This window comes from Blennius ocellaris (assembly GCF_963422515.1).
Source record: "Blennius ocellaris genome assembly, chromosome: 20".
Taxonomy (NCBI): domain Eukaryota; kingdom Metazoa; phylum Chordata; class Actinopteri; order Blenniiformes; family Blenniidae; genus Blennius; species Blennius ocellaris.
Genome location: NC_137669.1, coordinates 18,053,065 through 18,071,557, shown reverse-complemented (window position 1 = coordinate 18,071,557; position 18,493 = coordinate 18,053,065). Strand labels below are relative to the sequence as shown.

Genomic DNA, 18,493 nt, shown 5'->3' with positions numbered 1-18,493 from the left:
GCCGTGTGTGTGTGTGTGTGTGTGTTGTTAGTTTGTCATTCATAATAGATGTTCTAACTCTCCTGTCTGAGTGATGAATATCCTAAAAACAAGTTATTGCTCTCGGTGTGAAGTAAAAGGGAGCAAAAAAAAAAAAACATGTTCGTGTGAGAAGTTAAAAATAAGATTTCTACATGTTCAAAGTTTTTTCACGTCTCTTTTTGTTGTACTTATTCGTGATTTCATACCTTCACTTGTCTTCATTGCATTGTTTTATTCATCATTACCAAATAAGAAATATAGGAACTTGACTAATGCAGAGCAGTGACAGCAACCTATCAAACCTTAAGTAGCCTCCCTGCTGATATTTATACTTAAACATAAAACATTATAACATTTCTAATTGAAACAGTATAAACAATTATCTTGGACTAAATCAAAGAATAACAGTTGGAAAGTCTTGTTATTGTCTGTTTGACATAGTTTAAAAAATGCAATCCCTTTAGTGGGGATTAGCTCCTGGCACAACACGAGGCATGTGTGGGGTCATCTGGACACCGGGAGGATTCACTTGGCGCGGCGAAGACGCCAGTTTGGGACTCGCAATGTTCCGCTTGAGTTTCGCCAAACTGTGTCGACTCAGAGTAGGTTCATATGTGCTGATATTTCTGTAGGTTCTACTCTATTAGAGGTATAATGTTTGTGCTGGAGAGACCAATGGGTTTATTCTAATGTTATGACTTGGATTGCAGCAGTGACGGGGTTTGGTTGATTGAGTCTTTTCAACTTTTAAAGAACGGGATGTCACGCTTATTTCTGTTTTCCTTCTTCACAGCTCGCCGAGTATCGCATGAGGAAAGCTCACGCCGACTCCCAGAAGAAGCAGAAGAAGAAGAAGAAAAGGAAGCAGGAGGACTCGGAGGGGGAGTCACAGGGGAGGGGGGAGGCCGAGCCGGATCAGCCCGGGGGGGTCGAGGACGTCTCGAGTGGAGGACTTGATGGAACGCAGGAGGCAGATAGAGACCCGCCCACCACGGAGTTTACCTTCACCAGGACGCTGAGGAGTGGAGAGACGGTCAAGCATGACCAGACCTACAACATAGAGGTACACACACACACACACACACACACACACACACACACACACACACACACACACACACACACACACACACACCTTCTCTGTTCTTCACCAAATATAAGCTTGAAATAAAATGATCAAATAAATTAATTAATCAAATATAATGCATACAATTTTTTTTCTCGCGATAAACCAGATTTCGGCCACAGTTTGCTTTGTGTTTCTTGACTGCTCGCTGAGACGTTACGTTACTGTGCACAGAGGCATTTAACTTGAATAAAACTATAAGAATTGGATCGTGTCAAACTTGCTTGGAGTGATTCGTCATACTTGTGCTGCCTTCTCAGATGTTGGAACTTAAAAGAGACTTTCCACCACAATGCACTATTGGAGCTTTCATGTCAATTTCAGTCTAAGATTTTGACGATTAAAATAAAGTCTGATAACGGTATTGTTTTCTATTGCAACATTAGGTGTGCTTTAAGAACGTGTGTAGCAAGACAAAGCAAAAATATTGCTTGTAAATTCTCTGCATCTTTTATCACATTTCTTATAATTCATTCCAAGAAGTTGCATGCGGAAGTTTTCTCTGGGTTTTATTTCATGGAGGCTCTGGATGTGTGTGTCCATGTTTGCCCTGTGAATTGCTCAGAGTGTACCCTGCTTTCACAAATAGCCGGCTTGGATGAACTCCATAACCCACAATGCGATAAAGCAGAATAGAAGATTGAGAACACGTCTGTCGGATGATGCATCTCTTGCTTTTTTTCTTCTTCTTTTTTTTTTTCCCACTGAAAGCTGAAATTCATTTTCATTTCTGCTCCACTGAAGGAAAGTAGAAATAGGAGTGAAGCAGATTGAATAAAAGATCTCCTCTGTTCATGTTTCACGGCATGGAGTTGTCCTTGATGATTACATGTTGCATGAACAAGAGTCAAGCTGCTCATAACTGTTGGTGCAGCGTTGTACAGACGCCTCTTTCATTCTTACAAGGATGCCCTCTTTTTTCCACTTATCTGTTGTCAAAATCCCTAAAACCTCCGTGAGGCATTTAAAATGTTGTTTTTGGGGGCTTACTTTTCTTTTGCCGAAAAAAACATCACTGACAGAAGCCTTTATCAAACATGCAATTTTGTGTTTCACTTTATATTCACACATATTATTGCTGCTGTTTCTAAAAAAAAAAACAACACATCTTTTTAATTAAAAAAGTTACATTTCTAAATGCAAGCGCACCTTTCAGTCTCCTGGAAATCAGAAATTGTTCTGCTTTAAAAAATAATTTGAGAGTTCTGGAGCCTTGGAACATTTGCGATAAATAATCATTCATCCTCTTAAGTCTGTCTTCGGTACGTAATCTCGTATAATTATTTTAATCTACATACCTGATGGCTCGCTCATTTCTTTTTTTTTTCCACCATTCAAGCCCTCTCAATTGCTTGTAAATGGCCTTGTGCAGCCACTTCATCCCTGAGCCCTCCTGTACATTTGATTTGGTACATGCCCACTAAAGTACCCGGTTGCTATGGAAACAGACAAATGCCTTTAAACAGATAGATTTGTTGGTCTGTGTGACTGATTCCTTCAGCCCTGGAACATTTCACAGCAGACCTTCAGCTTGAATGCATGGGCGAATGTTTTTGCATGTCATGTATTTGTTTTTTCTTTTTACTCCTGTGTCGTGACCCTCATCCTCTGATGCAGTAAGCTTTTATTCAGTGAGCTGTTATACGTCGGTATAAAATCTAAAATATTGTATTTTAAAAGCTACACTAGTTATTGGTAAGATAAAAACCAGAACCAGTGTGGTAGAAATGGCAAAGACAAGTCTAAAACTAACTATTTTTAACTATATATAAAAATGCAATAAATATATACAGTATACTGTATTGAAAATAGCCATAAGTAGGACTAAATCAATCACTCAATAAGATGAAGGCAAGGTGAATAAGGTGTTAAAAAGCAGACCATATAAAACTAAATTTCAAAATGCAGGAAACTAATTTGATAAAACACACTAAATGATTATATCAGAATTTAATAAAACATCAAAGAAAACGTTGGATTCAGGGGAAAAAATAAATTGAACATAACATACTGGAGAAGAATCTTAACTGTATAAAACAAAATGAATGAAATGATGTGCATTCAATAAATCACACTAGACAAATCTGAACTGAAATAAACTTGAGTAGTAAAATATAGCGTATGAATAAGTCTCAATCACGTACAATGAGGAAATGAAGCTGGATTGAACATAATACAACAAATTAATTCATCTGACTTGAATGTAATGTGGTAAACGGATAAAAAGACAATAAAATGGCAATATAAGACTAAATTTCTAGGAAATGAGTAAGAACAATGTGATGTGTCATCACATTTTTGAATGAAAAGCCAAGATGTGGAAAGTGTTAAGTTACTGAATGAGGAGAGTGTGAATTCAACATATCAGTAATGTTAGTTGAAGCGAGATGGTTTCTTTTTTTTAAACGCCCTCGTGTCGCTCGTTGTTTCTAGCCCAGCCGGTTACGGGACCTTGGCCCGTGGCGACGCTGCTCTCTGTAAAGAGGAGAGACGTTGCCGTGGCAACCCGACAGCGTCAGCGGTTTTCCATTCTCGAGTCTTTCACGAGAATCTGAATGGGATGCAATCACAAACACAAGTGTGTTGACTCACTCGGCAAGAAAAGTTTGCATCGGATGTTGTTGCTCTCTTCACTGCTTGATGACCAATAAATGTTAGTTGGACGCTCGTTCACCGTCTCCTTGTTTGTCAATGTTTCAGCTCCATTAAATGGATGTCTGTCCGAATTGGAAAAACTTGAATGAACACGTTTGAATACACTCAAAGGTTTATATGTGCCATTGAAATGTGATGACTTAAGTTTCTGAGCTTTTGTAGCATTAGATCAAATGCAGTGTGGGATGTCGGCTAAATTCTAAAAGTCCGTAAACGAACATGGATCGGCTGATGTTCTTCTTATTTGCTTCCGAAACTTTGCAGCATTTCTATGGACAAAGAGCTCTGATGAGCAGAAGGGATCAAGATGTATGCAGGCACCTTTCCGGTCGTTTCACAGGAAACCGTGTTGGTGTGCTTGCGTCTCGCTCGGAACACACTCTTGAATATTGGGCTTCAGACTTCTGCAATCAGTCTGAGTAAATGTGCCATTGCTCCCCTGCTCCGGCCCCCATGCAGCGTCAGTCGAGTGTCCAAGAGTTTGACCCAAGAATAGATTTTGATAACGGACGTCATCGCCCTGAAGGAGTGAGTGAGGAGCTCTGTGGCAGGAGGAGGAGGAGGAACTATATTTGAACTAACCCCAAACACCTTGTGACAATGAAGACTGCTATGTCTGCTTTGCCCCGAAGCTACAGTTGTTACTTTGCATTACTGCTTGTTAGATAATTATTTCCACACACGGAAAACATTTGCATAAACTGTTCATTTTTGCATTTCTCCATAGAGGTTTTTGAGTATTACTCTGGATGGTGTCACGTTCCATGTTCTTGTCATGTTTCATCCACTTTTTAATGAAAATGTTTCATTTGTGATATTATAGTTTGTGTCAATTCTCCAGCATGTACTTTGAAATACATAAAAACAGAAACTTGGGCACATCTCAAAAGGATGTTTTTGTACTCCACACGTGCACAGGACAAACATGCAGCCTCGCCTGGAACGCCATGTCCTCATTCTGACATGAGGGTACCAACCACTTCACCACTGTGCCGTCATCAACGTACTGACGAGATACATTTTTAATTTAAATCGATTTTTTTGGTACAAGTGATTAAAAGCACTTGAATACTAATTGCAATCACTCGTTTGATGTGACGCATTTTTGCTCCACTTTGAGTTTGCATGTGGCATGAGTCATGAAATCCTTTCTTGTTTTCTTTTGCAGCCGGAGAGCGAAGTTTCCACCACTGCAGAGGATTATTCCTCAGAGGTGAGATGACTCTCCTTTTTTTTTTACTTCAGCTCAACATCACCTCATGCATTTTTCATCCCGTCATGTTTGCATTGCTGAAACGGCACCGAGCTGCTGGTGCCGCTTTGTCAAAAGGGATATTTGGCCACACCTGTTGCTTTTGTGTCTGTACAGTTATCTCCTGTTTATCGATCACATGTGGCTGGATTGAGCATTGTGCATTTTGAATGTAAAAGGAACTATAAAGTTGTAAGAATATGGAGAATCTCCTGAGTTACTCCGCTTGAAGATTATCATGTGCTGAAGAAGTTTGTCTTTGGTGAAGAAATCGTTCTTCATGTTCTCACACGGTGTCCCTGTTGGGCGGCGCCGTGCATTTTTCAGACAAATAAAGATTAAAGAGATTAAAACGCATCAGATGAAGTCTCGTACTATGAAATTCCGTGAAATTCTGAGGTTTTTTTTTTTTCCAGACTTTTTCCTGATGTGAACACATAAAAACCATCAGACATAGTCGTGATTCTTTAAATTTGAAGCCACTTAAAGAAAAAAAAAAATGGAACGTTGATATAAATGTGATTGTAGGAATAGCTTCTCATCATATTCACGGAATATGCTGGGATTTGTACAGTTTCCTGCACAAATCTCCTCAGAGAAAGTTACTGACACGATGAGGGCTTCTCCACTGTCGTTGCCTGATCTTAACGTGTGACTGAATTGCCAGGTAAATGGGTGCCACGATGAGATGACGGACAGCATAATGATGCCTACGAAGGATTTTATCTGGGTACAGTAATCCGATCAAGCAGTTCTTTTGGCTCTGCTCTGGCTTCGCTAACAAACCCACAAGCTGCTGGACTTCACTCTATTCGCTTGTAGCACCGTGTTGAGATTCCCGTAACCCACTAACCATGTCTGTCTCTTGCCTCATTTACTTGACTACTTCATGTGTCGCAGAAGTTGCGCTCGGCTTCCAACGGTGTTGCGAGATAAAGTAATTAAATAGTTTGTTCTATAATCTTTCATATTTAATTACATTAAATATTTGGTCAAAGCAATGCACGAGGTCCTCTTGAGTTTAGCGTTGAAAGGAGCTTTGTGACATCTTCAAAGTGTAGATTAGCTCTGGACACTGAAGGAAGAACAAACGAGGGCGGGCGGATTATTAGAGAAGACAGGAGGTGCCAAGCAAAGCGCTGCTGCTCCCTTTATATTCGCTGAGGTGACACTGGAAGAGAGGAGGCAGAAAGCAGGCAGGTGCTGATCAGCACTGCTCGGTTGACAAGAAGAGCGCAGCCCAGCTGCAACCAGAACACAATGCAATCGGGAGGTGTAGTCCTTGTCGGAGGATTTAACACTGTGGGTACAAAATGGTGTGGGTGCAGGTTCGCGGCATGAAAAGTCTATAAAAAAAATGTTTTTTTACCTGAAACCCGAAGAAGGCAAGGCTCAGTTTGATGACTCACGTCTTCATTTCATTCAAACCAAACAGCTAATGAATAAATTATTCTCCGAAATCCTGAAGAGGAAATATTTTGTGTCTCCTCAAAGAAAAGGGAATTAATAAGTACCGTCTCACCAAGGTGGTAGTTAAGTCCTTTAAGGCTGCTTTTACACCAGAATAGTCCAGGGACTTTGTTTGAATGTACGGGGAATACAAAAAAAAGTGGTTCACTTTTCTTCTGCACCACTGCGACGAGGTCAAACTCCTTATTTGCGGCGCTCTTGTCCTCAAATCGACACGACAAGGTATTAAACAAGCCCGAGGTCGAAGAGACTCATAGATTGCCCGGACCAAAAAACGAAAATCCATTCCTCTCAGGCCCCAGTTTGGAAATGTTCTCGTAGAGTTGTCTCGCAATTAAAATTTCCAGTCAGGCTCACTGACATTTTTACACTTTCCCATTTTTCCTGCTTCGAACGCGTCGATTTTGGGGATGAAATGTTGACTTGCTGCCTAACAGGTGCCGTGATGAAAGAATATTTGCTATTGAGCAGTTCACCTGTCGGTGCTCACTATGTTATGGCTGATTGGTGACAGTGACAGTTTTAAGGTTCCCCTTAAACATGGTTTTCATATTCGATATTTTCAGGATAATAGTCGACATGGTTTGCACTGATAGGCCTCAACAGCTCAAGAACTTGTTGTTAAGTTGACATCACCTGTGACAGTTGGCTGCTCTCGCAACAGGATACCACGGCATATCGTTATTAAAACAACAGTTGATCATTCTCTGCTTACTTTCATGTGGCTCCTGGCTCTTCTTACTAAAACGCTGTTCTTCTTTAATGGTGACTGAATGCTGAGCTCATTCCAAAACACTCCATCCTCTATGCCTAAAAAAACCCACCAAAAAAACCCTTCTGGTATGTCTGACTGGTGTTTTCCTGCTCAGGAGGAAGTGGAGCCCCTGCAGCAGGTGACCAAGGGAGGAATGATGCAAGATATGGAGGATGCCTTGTCGGCCAAGACGCGGGCGGTGGAAGAGCTGAGTCGAGAGCTCGAGGAAATCCGTGCTGCTTTTGGGACAGAAGGAATACAACAGGTGAATCTTTAAGCTTTGCATCATACGTTGTGCTTTAGCGTGTTAATTCTCTTTCTGCTGAAGCTCTTGTGCTACAAAAAGCTTTGGAGAACAACACACTTTTTCTGGTATGCAATATTTGGCTATTAAAAACAAAATCCAATCTTACCTGAAATTATTTTTAAGTGCAACTCTATATAATTTTTACCATCTTTATCTTCATAACAATACAAAACAATGTTTTGTATTGTTATGTTTTGTATTGTACCCGGGAGCTTTGAATGACTGTCATTAGAGAAAAAAACATGAACAAGGTTAAACATTAAGGAGGCAGAAGCTCAATCAATACAAACAATGGCTCGATGAGATGAATGTGGAGGTTAGATAAATCAAGCATTGAATGATAAGTGTTTTATTTTTGTTTGCTTGTTGTTGTTGTTTTTTTACTTTTTATCTTTGTTCACAATTCAAGCATCTTGTTCACACTTCACAGAATGGAGAGAAGTACAGCAGGTTACAGTGTGATAATAGTGTTTTTATTACAACAGTTTCTGTGAACAGTTTACATGATTCATGTTTGCGACAATGTCTGATGAGCTTTCTTAATAGCTTTTTAAAACTGTCCTCAGGTGGGACGTCTTTCTCCAGAAGTGCTTTATCTGCTCGTGTCACGGGTCGTTTTACCTTGAATCCACTTTACATTTGTAGCTGCAGGACTTTGAAGCAGCTTTGAAGCAGCGAGACGGCATCATCACCCAGCTCACATCCAACCTTCAGCAGGCCCGCGAAGAGAAGGACGAGATCATGAAAGAGTTCCTGGCTCTCACGGAACAAAGCCAAAAACTGCAGATTCAATTCCAGCAGGTGAGAAATGAGTTACTTCATTTGAACTCTAATTTACTCTTGTGAAATAGTTATTCTTCAAATGCCAGTTCTTATCAGACAGCTCTCAAGCCATTCTGTGTGTGAGCTTGTCTTGTACTTTTAAAGGACTGGAATAACTTTTTTTCTCCTGACTCTCATCTCATCTGTCTGACGATCTCAGCTGCAGGCAGGTGAGACGCTGAGGAATACGAGTCACAGCAGCACTGCGGCCGATCTTCTTCAGGCCCGGCAGCAGTTGGTTCAGTACCAGCAGCAGCTGGACGAGACGAATGTCGAGGTCAGAAAACACAGAGAGAGGAGCAGTGAGCAGGAGGAGCACATCGGCAAGCTCCAGCACAAGCTGCATGAAATGGAGACGGTGAGAAGTTGTGTCTGTGTGGTGTGATTGGTGCTCATTGGTTTGAAGTGTTGCGCATACGTTTTGAAACTGATTTGTGTTGAATTTGCAGTCTGGGAGAAGATCAGAAGAAATGCTCAAAGGGAGGATAAACGAGAAGGATGTGCTGATTGCCGAACGAGAAAAGGTCATTTTGAGTCGAGAGCAGTCGCTGACCGAGCAGAGAGCAGCCGAGGAGACTTATGCACAAACGCTGAAAGAGAAAAGTCGGTTAATTCTAGAGCAAACGGCAATAATCACTGAGCACGAGAGGTCGTTGACCCTGCTGACAGACAAGCTCGCTCATGTGGGAAGGACTACTGATGAGAATATTAAGAACCAGTCAGATGAGAAAGACCTCATCATAGCAGAGCAGGAGAGGATCATTTCTGAGCGTGACGGCTCCGTCGCACAGCTCGAGGATGAGTTGGAGACGTCAGAAAAATGTCTGCGCGACCTCAAACAGCGACTGGCTTCAAATGAATCGGAGCTTGAAAATTGCTTGAGCGAGTTGGACAGCACCAAGTCCGACTTCGACAGTTGCAGACATGAATTTGAAAGTTGTAAATTGCAATTGGAGAATGAGCAAAAGGAGTTAGAAATCTGTAAAGGTGAACTTGCAGCCTCCAGGCAAAAAGAGCGCATGTCTTCTAATGAAATCATGCAGCTTATGGGTACAGTGGAGGATCTGCAGAAGCGGTGTCACCAGGGCAACCTTTCCGAGGGCGACGCTGTCCAAAAAATGCAGGAGGACACTGTGAGGAAACTTGAAGTACTCAGGGCTGAGCTGGACGAGATGTATGGTGAGCAAATCGTCCAGATGAAGCAGGAGCTGAACGTACAGCATGCAGCCAGAGTTCAGCAAATGACCGAGCAACATCAGGCCGAGGTTGAACTTCTGAAAATGCAACAACTCTCTCAAAGGTCAACCATGAGCAGTGCTGAGGTAGAAAGTCTTAATGCAAAGGTGAGAGAGCTTCACCACACTTCAGAGCAATCTCGAGCAATGTACGATAAAGCGGAGCATGAGCTAAGTCGAGTCACGCAGGAGAAGCTCGACCTGCAGGCCAGGGTTGAGGTACTTCTTGGAGATCTTCATTCAGCTAAAGAAAAAGTGGAGCAGGTCTCCCACAGTCTCATCTCTCAGGAAAGCCAACGAGACGAACTGCAACAGCTCCAGGAGACCACCGAGAGTCTAAAGAGAGAGCTGGCCGCTGCTCAGGAATCTGCCGCAGAAGTAGAAATGAAGCACGAGTCCGAAATAACCAATTACAAGATCAAGTTGGAGATGCTGGAGAGGGAGAAAGACGCCGTGCTGGATCGCATGGCAGAGTCGCAGGAAGCCGAGCTGGAGCGGCTAAAAATTCAGCTTCTTTTCAGCCACGAGGAAGAGCTCACCAGTCTGCGTGAAGAGCTCCAGCGAGAGAGCTTCCTCAACACAGAAAACCTTCTCAACGAAGCCGCAACCAAGCACGAAAAAGCGCTGCACGAGTTGCGCACCTGTTACGACGAGGAGCTGCTCCTGTTAAAAAGAGAGCAGGCGAGTTCTGCCACCGAGCGAGATGAACTCCTGCATCAAATCGACGAGCTCAAAGAAGATCTGAATCTGGCCATGCACAGCTCAAAAGCAGAGGAGCTTGTACAACAACTCAAGGAGCTTCAGATAGAGCTGGAGGAACTGAAGAAGGCGGCAGAGGAGCGAGCTCGACTGGAGAAAGAAATCCAGGCGTTGCAAAAACAAAGAAAAGATGAGGAGCAGCGTTGGAAGAATAAACTTAAGGAGCGTGAACAGGAAAATCAGACGCTAATCGTGTCTAATGACACTTTAAAAGCAGAACTAAACTCAGAAAAGACGCGACTAGAAACGCTCACGTCGGAGAACAGCGCCATGCAGCTGCAAGTCGCTGCGCTTTGTGATGAAGTTGAAAAACAGAGGAGTACTTTCTCTTTCGCAGAAAAGAATTTTGACGTTAACTACCAGGAGCTCAAGGAAGAGTACGCGAGTCTTATTGAGGCGAAGGCGAAGTTGGAGGAGAGGTCGCTGAAGGAAACGCTTGAACTTGAGGCAAAAATCTCCAGCCTTCAATCACAGATTCGAGAGCTGGGGGCGAGAGGCGGAGATGTCAAAATGGATCCCGACAGTAAAACTATTGAAGAAAAGGATTCCACCGAGCTAATGGAGAAGCTCAATGTTACATTAAATGAGAAGACAAGTCTCGCTGCACGGCTCTCTGAAGTTACAGAGCAACTGAGGTCTGCAGAGAGCAAAGTTGGGCAGCTGGAAGAAGCGCTTCTGAACTCCAGGCAAGAAAATGCAAAGGTCATCGCCCAAAGCGAAAGCTTGGGGAAGAAACTGCAAAAGGAGCAAGAGATTATGAGAGAGAAGATGAGAGGGCAAGGTGCCCAAAGACTAGCTAAGCTTCAGGAAGAACCGCAGGATCTTGAGTCTTCGGAGGATCATCATCTTCAGATTCAATCTTTGCAGGAGGAGGTAAAGTCTCTACAATCCCTTTTACGGGGAGCCGAAGCCGAGAGAGACGGCATGAGGCAGACTCTAGATCTCCAGAGGCTTTCGCAAACGCCGTCTCCGGCGGCGGCGCGGTCCTCGGGGGAGGGACCTGTTGAGGGGCGAGCCTCCCCGCTCAAGTCCACAGCTTCAGGGTCAAGCAGGCGCAAGAGACGGCAGAGGTCGAGGCAGGAGCGCAAAGTGGGCACCGCTCTCTCAGACGGCAGAGAGGAGAGGCAAAGGGAGGAGGAAGAGGAGGCAGTGGTGTTGGAAGAGAGAGCTAAAAGTGCTGCAGAGGAGGAGATGCAGCCTCAGACGGAGAGCCAGGTTGTGTCACGCTCGCAGCAGAGGGCCGGCGAGGAGGACTCCACTGATGGGCAGCGGGGAGACGGAGGCGACGGCCACATCCACAAAGAGGTAAGCTTCTCACGTGCAGCTACATCGTCACACCTCACTGACACACCGTTTCTCTGCCTTAACGTCTGAATGAACGGCATGTTTGACTGAAAGATCTCAGACCCTTTTTTTTTTTTAACTACAAACAGCGCAGGCTGTGAAAGTGAAGCTAAAAAGAAGTGCATCACACTCACCATTAATGATGGAATATTTGATTAGCTTCATCAAAAAATGTGTGGACAGCGTTCAGGAGCCAGATCAGGCTGTTAACAGCGTGGAGAACAGGACTGAGGCAATTCAGCACAGGCATGTTTTCTCTCTAGTGAGCAACAGTCATGATTGCAAATTGCCTGAGTGTCTGCAGGCGTGCTCTGCAAGGTAGAAGCAGAGTCAGACTGTTGGGAAAACACAGCTGTATTTTTGTGTTGTTGTTTTTTTTGCGTGGGGGGGGTGGTTGTGCAGACCATTCGATGTAAAACAAATACTCAAACAGCACAGTGCGTGTGCGTAAAACTGGAGTGTCACAATCCGCCAATATGTTCCTCTGTTCTTCTCCTAAAGGGCCAGAATACAATATTTATAATCCACTGTCATTTGATGCTCCCCCTCCTCTCACTGAATACAATTGTGGCTGGAAACAGTGAAAACAAGAAAGAGACCTACTCATCTTTTTTCTGTCGCGTTGAATCACTGCAGGATCATTGCATCCGTTGTGCAGAAATGTGTACATTCTAGTTTCTTTCCATCCTGCAGGGAGTGAAGGGTTTGAGGTGAGAAGCCATTTTAACCCAGTCACTTCTGTCTGTGTCACTTTGAGCTGTGCTGCTAATTCACAAAGCAAAAAAAAAAAAAAGCCCCAAAACATATCTATTGTCTGTCTGCCATGTCACATCAGTGTTTCATATTGTTCGTGTCGCCTCCTGGGTCGGATCATTATGAATTCTGCAGCATCTGCTTTTCAACTCGGTAATGCAAGTCAGAAACAAACAGTAGTTTTTCAACTTTAAGAAATAAGAAAGATGAAATGATCATTTAAGCATTTTATGTTCTTTGCAGTACTTTCTTACTTGCATGCAGAACCTTTTTTTTTTTGGTGTTGTGTAAAGCTATACTCATAATGTAACTAATAACCAATGTTTCATGAAGCTGCATGAAAATGAAAATAAGCATCGCTCGAAACAAATCTGCCACTTGGAGTCAAAGTGACATTACAAATTTAGTGGGTACTTAAAGCTATTTTGTGGATTTATTAGAGGTACCGGTACTCTCCGTTCCTGCTCAGGAAGTGATCCATGAAGGTGCATTTTATTCTTCTTCCCATCAGTGCCTTATGTGTCTGCAGTTGTACGCTGGAAATATTTCACACTGCAAATTTAATTAAAAAAAAAAAAAAAAATCAGAACATGTTTCTTGTGCTTGTTCTTGAAGGTAACCAGACGTGGGACGGACGGCGACACCAAGCATGCCGCGTATCGGCGAGCAGAACAAGAGGGAGCGACTCCCGAACATGTAAATGTCACTTAAGCTTTGATATATCAAACATTTTGGTGTAAAAGGTCAATATACTTGGAACTGCAGCAACACCACTGTTTCGGTATGAGATTTGCACCAGAGTGTTAAAAAGTCTGCTCATTTTAGTCTCTACCCGGAACATAAGATGTGGGTTTCATTTGTATTTATTCTCAGAATTATGAATGACGCCTTGTATTCCTCGATAAGAAGATACTGTATGTTCAGCTCTGTTTTAAAAGCTGTAGTTCTACCTGAAAGTAAAAATGAGAATGAAGTATTTCCGACCATCTAGTTATGCAAGTGAAGAAAAAATAACATGACAAATTGAGCAGCTGTCAGGTTTCTGAAGACTCCACAATTTGATAAGTAATATCAGAGAAGAGCTTTTCTGTCACGGAAATGAAGGAAATGTTTGAATGAGAAGTCGTAAAAAAAAATACTTTAAAGGAAAAATGGTCTTTGATGCCTGAGTTGAGCCAAGAGTGAGCGTTGACGGCTACTGGAGTCAGAGAAATGTCCTAGCAACGACTGAATTCAGAACTACAGGATCAAAACATGGGGAATGAAATCTCAACCCTGGGAAAATGTCTGGTTTTCTTGGCAGAAGGAACCAAATTTTGCTGCTGTGTCAGATATTGATTTAATAGTTTAATAATTTAGTCATATCCTTGGTCTGATATTGAACTCTACATTTGGAGAAACAAGAGCTGGGAGCGGTTCTTGTTCTTCACTCATAAATGAAGTGAAAGATTTTAGTGCTTTTCTCATAAATATGGGTTTGATTTTTTTTTTTTGTGTCGACTTTAGATTTTGTCTCAGAGAAGTGAGTCTCTTGTGTGTGGCAGCGGCACATCAGAGCACAGCTGCAGCCATCTCGAATCTGCATATTTGAAGCAGCCACAAGCTCGAGTAGTTGGGATTTGAAAAGGGACTCGGCTGCACCGTCAGATGTATTGTCGATGGGGGAGATTGTATCATAACAAAGCTCTTTAAATGCGGCCTCATTACGATGTCGAGTGCACTTTTAAACGTGTCACATCAAAGGTAACAGAATTTCATAATTGTGTGGCATTAACAAAGTCGTGCACGTATAATCAGAGAGGACAGTCTGGCTGCGGCCCTTTTGTTCTCCGTCACAGAAGTGATAATAGCAGACCTGTCATCCTGAACACACGCCGCATGTTTCAACCGGATTAATTGAATTATGCCATTATCACTTATCTCCTCTCGCAAATGGATGCGCCACAATACATTATTTACATTTGTGATTATTTTTTAAGATATGTGATCTGCTTGACGGCAATTCCCGGGTCTTTTTCCATCCTTAAAATTGCTTTAAAATTGGGCAATGAGATCGGAAGGGAGGGTTTAAAATGCAAGATTTTCATCTTGTTTATTACCATGATTCTCCATGGTAGACAGTGTACAGTATGTGTAAAGACCAAGCAGAGGTGTAACTGTGGATTTTTACATGTCAATGGAATGATCTCTCTTTTTTTTTTTTTCTTCTTCCCCAATTTCAGGGAGAGTGCCGTCTTCAGATGGAGGCCCAGCGCCTCAGCCTGTCTCAGATCCATGCTGCCCAGCTCGAGCTGCTTCAGGAGGAGACAGACGCTCAGACAATCTCCCTGCAGCTGAAACTGCAGAACCCGAAAGACCATCAGGGTGACCTGGGTGAGGAGAACGTTCCCGGATAATATTGTGCCACTGTGGTGGTGGCAAAATAATCTCATCAGAAATGATGTGGCTTCAATAATGGATTGAAAGACAAAAATCAGATACTCTGACGTTTGTTTGGATTTTTTTCTTGACTTTATTTACAGTTTAACATAGACATGCTACTTGTATTTATTTTCGACTTTCTTTTCCTTTTCAGATGGACAAAAAGTCTGTAAATACCAGAACACGATACAGGCTGTGTCAGAGGAATGCAGTCAGATCATTCTGGTAATTACTATGATTAATGATGTCATTTTTTTTTAATTACCTTGATGAACGCACATGTTCAGTTTTCCTCTCTGCTCTTTGTTTGAAGTCTTTTCAGAAAGTGTTTGGCGAAGAGTTTTTGGAACGGGTGGATTCAGAGAGCCGGTCTCTTGCTCCAGAGGAAAGACCAGTCACTAGTGAAACCACCTCTGTTGTCCTGGAGGCCAGAGGTATGCACTGTGAAGAATTTCAATACAGTTTCTAACAAGTATTAGGAGTAATAAAATACATGTTCTGGTTGAATGGAGCACTTCCAGGTTGTTTGAAAGCATTTTGATTTCTCGACAGCCATTCACCTTAATATTTCCTGATATGAAACTGAATATCGTGTATTTTGCCTTGTCGTACCACAGAGCTCTATAGAGAGCTTCAACAGGTGAGCAACACCATTGAGCAGGAACATTGTCGACTTTCGCAGCTCCAGGCTCTGCTTAGAGCTGACGGAAACAAGGTGAGAACATACAAATATAGAGTTAGAAATGCAGGGTCCAAATTCCACAAACCGAAACGGCGAGTGGCGAGGTGTTAACAGAACGACTGTGTCTCAGGTGGCTGAACTGCAGACGGCGTACGATGAGTTGAAGGCCACCAGTCAGAAACAGATCTCGGAGCTGCGCGTGCAGGTTTCCACCTCCAGCACCTCATCAAGCCAAGGTACATTTGCAGTTCGCCTCTAAGGTGAAAACTTGAACACCGAGATGAGTCGCTTATCTGAGGTCACTGGGTTATAAAACGGAGGTGTCGACTGAGATGTCTCACATTAAAGATTTAGCGATGTTCTTTTTCTGCAGACTTTAGGAGCTTTGCCAGTCTTTGATCTCTGTTAACACACCCAGTGATCCCTCAGAGCCCCTCATATGCACCTTCACTACTTTAAGTTGGTGTGTTGTATGCATGTCACGTATTTATATTGATGCTACAAACTGTAGAAACAAAATTGTAATGGACCAGCATTTGACTTGCAACTGGCTGATGTAAGAGAAATCAGGAAAATCAATGCACGTATTATTACTTTTCCACAGACTTTGACTTCATGCAGGTCTTTGTTCAGTAACTAATCCTCTCTGGTGTCACATCTGATTAAGTCTACCTTGAGTATGAGTCACCCGAGTTCCAATCCTGATTGCTGCAAAAGGATAGCTTTTGTAAAAACTATCCAAATGCAGTTGGAAAGATACTTGTAAGTTGGCCACCACTGGTTAAAAACAACACAAACTATATAAAGAAGAGAATTCCACTTCTTCTTCGGTCCGATAGTAATTGGAGTTCTTGTATTTTCTATATAATTATTTGAAGATTCTAATAATGCATATATTTTTGGAAAAATGCACGAAATTATTTAAAATATGTGGACTTCTGTTAATCCTATTCTACAAACATAACTACTTCCTGTTCATTCATCACTCGCTGATGGAGGAGGTGCGTTTTCACCCGGCAGCAGCCCTTTCCCCACTCGGAACAGACATTTAAGTGTCATCTAATTGATTTTGCTCTGAAATACTATCCTGGTTCAGCCGTATTGATTTTCACATTCAACCTCTGCTGCGATGGTTAGATCGGGACGAGCCGGCTGCGGCCCCGGCCACCGCTTCAATGGACGTACAGAGGTTGAAGGTTGAGGCCCAAGAGAAGCAGCAGCAGCTGGAGGAGAGTCACCGACAGGAAACGGAGCGTCTCAGAGCTCACTACCAGCGGCACGCCACCGAGGCCGAGGAGCGCTACGCCACCGAGCTCTTCATGCTGCAGCAGCGGCTGCAGGAGGTCACGGGAGCTCAGGCCTTTGACAGGTGATGACCAGGAAAACCGAACTCATCACAAGAACGCACCAGTCACGACTCGATATAAATGTGACAGAAAGTTTTATATTTGTTCTTGACGTCCAGAAAGAAAGATCTTGTGACCCTTTATCTGGCCAGTGGTCGTATTTATTCGCTTCAGCATTTCTTTCTGTGCCTTTTTAAATTGATAGCTGTACATGAATGATATTTCATAAAGTGATTATGCTCAATATTGACTTAGATTCCACTGCCTGTCTGTTTTTACCACTTTTTTAAGCACCTTTCTCACCATTATTTATTGTGCTTTTTTTTTGTTTCCAAATGCTACATTTCATGGTGGGACAGTGGTGCTCAAAAGCAGCATATATTAAACAGAAATCCAGTGAGCAATTTACCAATATAGAACATTTTAAAGCTGAAATTGGCAAAATATCAGTACATTTCCTGAGTAAATATATCATGGTGTGTATATTGTAATTAAGGGTGTTTTACTCAGACTTCTAAGTGCCTAATACAGGAACAGTTATATAATATATTTCTCCTAATATAATAATCCAAATATTTTATTATAGCTGTGATTTGATTCCAAACTAATGTTGGTATTTCATTATTTATGTTGGCCTTCATTCTTTAAAGAGACATCACAAAAAGTCAGTTGTGGGTAGGTGCACTTAATTAAGTGTTTGACTGTGTATGATAGGAGAAGAGCCTGTGTCATTGAGCGAACTAAAAATATCTTGTAAGGGAAGCTGGCCTCCACATCCGGCACAGCCCAATGTGAAAGCTCCCCGGCCCATTTCAGATGACAACAAAGCCTTAACTGATCAAATATTAACGAGCCCGTTTAAAGTGCCAAGTCAAGCGACCGTTGTTGGCCCACTAACCTGTAAAAGGCACTTTAAGACGACTTAAACTCACGGCTCAAGAACAGCAGAAACAATCTGTATCTACTTAAATGTTCCGCGTCAACTTTGACATAAACCTCTACATCCAGCATTACAACTAAATAAATTGCACAAAAATGTTGACGATGAGGAAATAACTTGAATAAATAATCCTTTACACATTGGATGTTTATACAGCCCATAATAAACATTTTAAAGAAGTGTTAGCCAGTTTTTCACCACTGCAGGAAGAGTTGCACTCCTTTTATTCACACTGAGATGCTGCTGCCCTCCACTGTTTACAGTTTGCAACTGTGAGCCCTGGTTTCTATGACTGGCTTGTTTCCGGAGCATAACTGCTCAATATTTGGATTTCCGTTACATATTTAATGCTCACTGCTGTTATTGAGATCGATGTGATTTGCCCGTGTATATTCCCTCATGACTTCTATCAGACTGTGTTGCTATGTCGTGGTCAGCGCTGAAATTAACTGAATATTCATTTGAAGAATTTGAATTAGACTTTTGCTTTAACAAAGTCTTTTGACCTAAATATCAGATTTTTTTTATTTAAATGAAGAAATCTGTTCAATCACTGTCTGTTTTAAATGAATATCACAGTAAATGAATGAAGATCTGTTTCGTAAG

At 42.3% G+C, this 18,493-nt stretch overlaps 1 protein-coding gene across 1 annotated transcript in view; it reads left to right on the top strand.

The window, feature by feature from the left end:
- The window catches only part of akap9 (A kinase (PRKA) anchor protein 9), a 62,061-nt gene that overhangs the window by 8,509 nt on the left and 35,059 nt on the right, over positions 1-18,493 (top strand). Inside the window, exons 2-15 of the mRNA XM_080516387.1 lie at positions 815-1,084; positions 4,971-5,015; positions 5,722-5,784; positions 7,394-7,543; positions 8,231-8,386; positions 8,568-8,765; positions 8,857-11,706; positions 13,114-13,194; positions 14,721-14,871; positions 15,074-15,144; positions 15,233-15,353; positions 15,537-15,634; positions 15,732-15,837; positions 16,739-16,970. Of these exons, the coding sequence (XP_080372513.1) occupies positions 815-1,084; positions 4,971-5,015; positions 5,722-5,784; positions 7,394-7,543; positions 8,231-8,386; positions 8,568-8,765; positions 8,857-11,706; positions 13,114-13,194; positions 14,721-14,871; positions 15,074-15,144; positions 15,233-15,353; positions 15,537-15,634; positions 15,732-15,837; positions 16,739-16,970 (4,592 nt within the window). The remainder of the gene's footprint in view (positions 1-814; positions 1,085-4,970; positions 5,016-5,721; positions 5,785-7,393; positions 7,544-8,230; positions 8,387-8,567; positions 8,766-8,856; positions 11,707-13,113; positions 13,195-14,720; positions 14,872-15,073; positions 15,145-15,232; positions 15,354-15,536; positions 15,635-15,731; positions 15,838-16,738; positions 16,971-18,493) is intronic.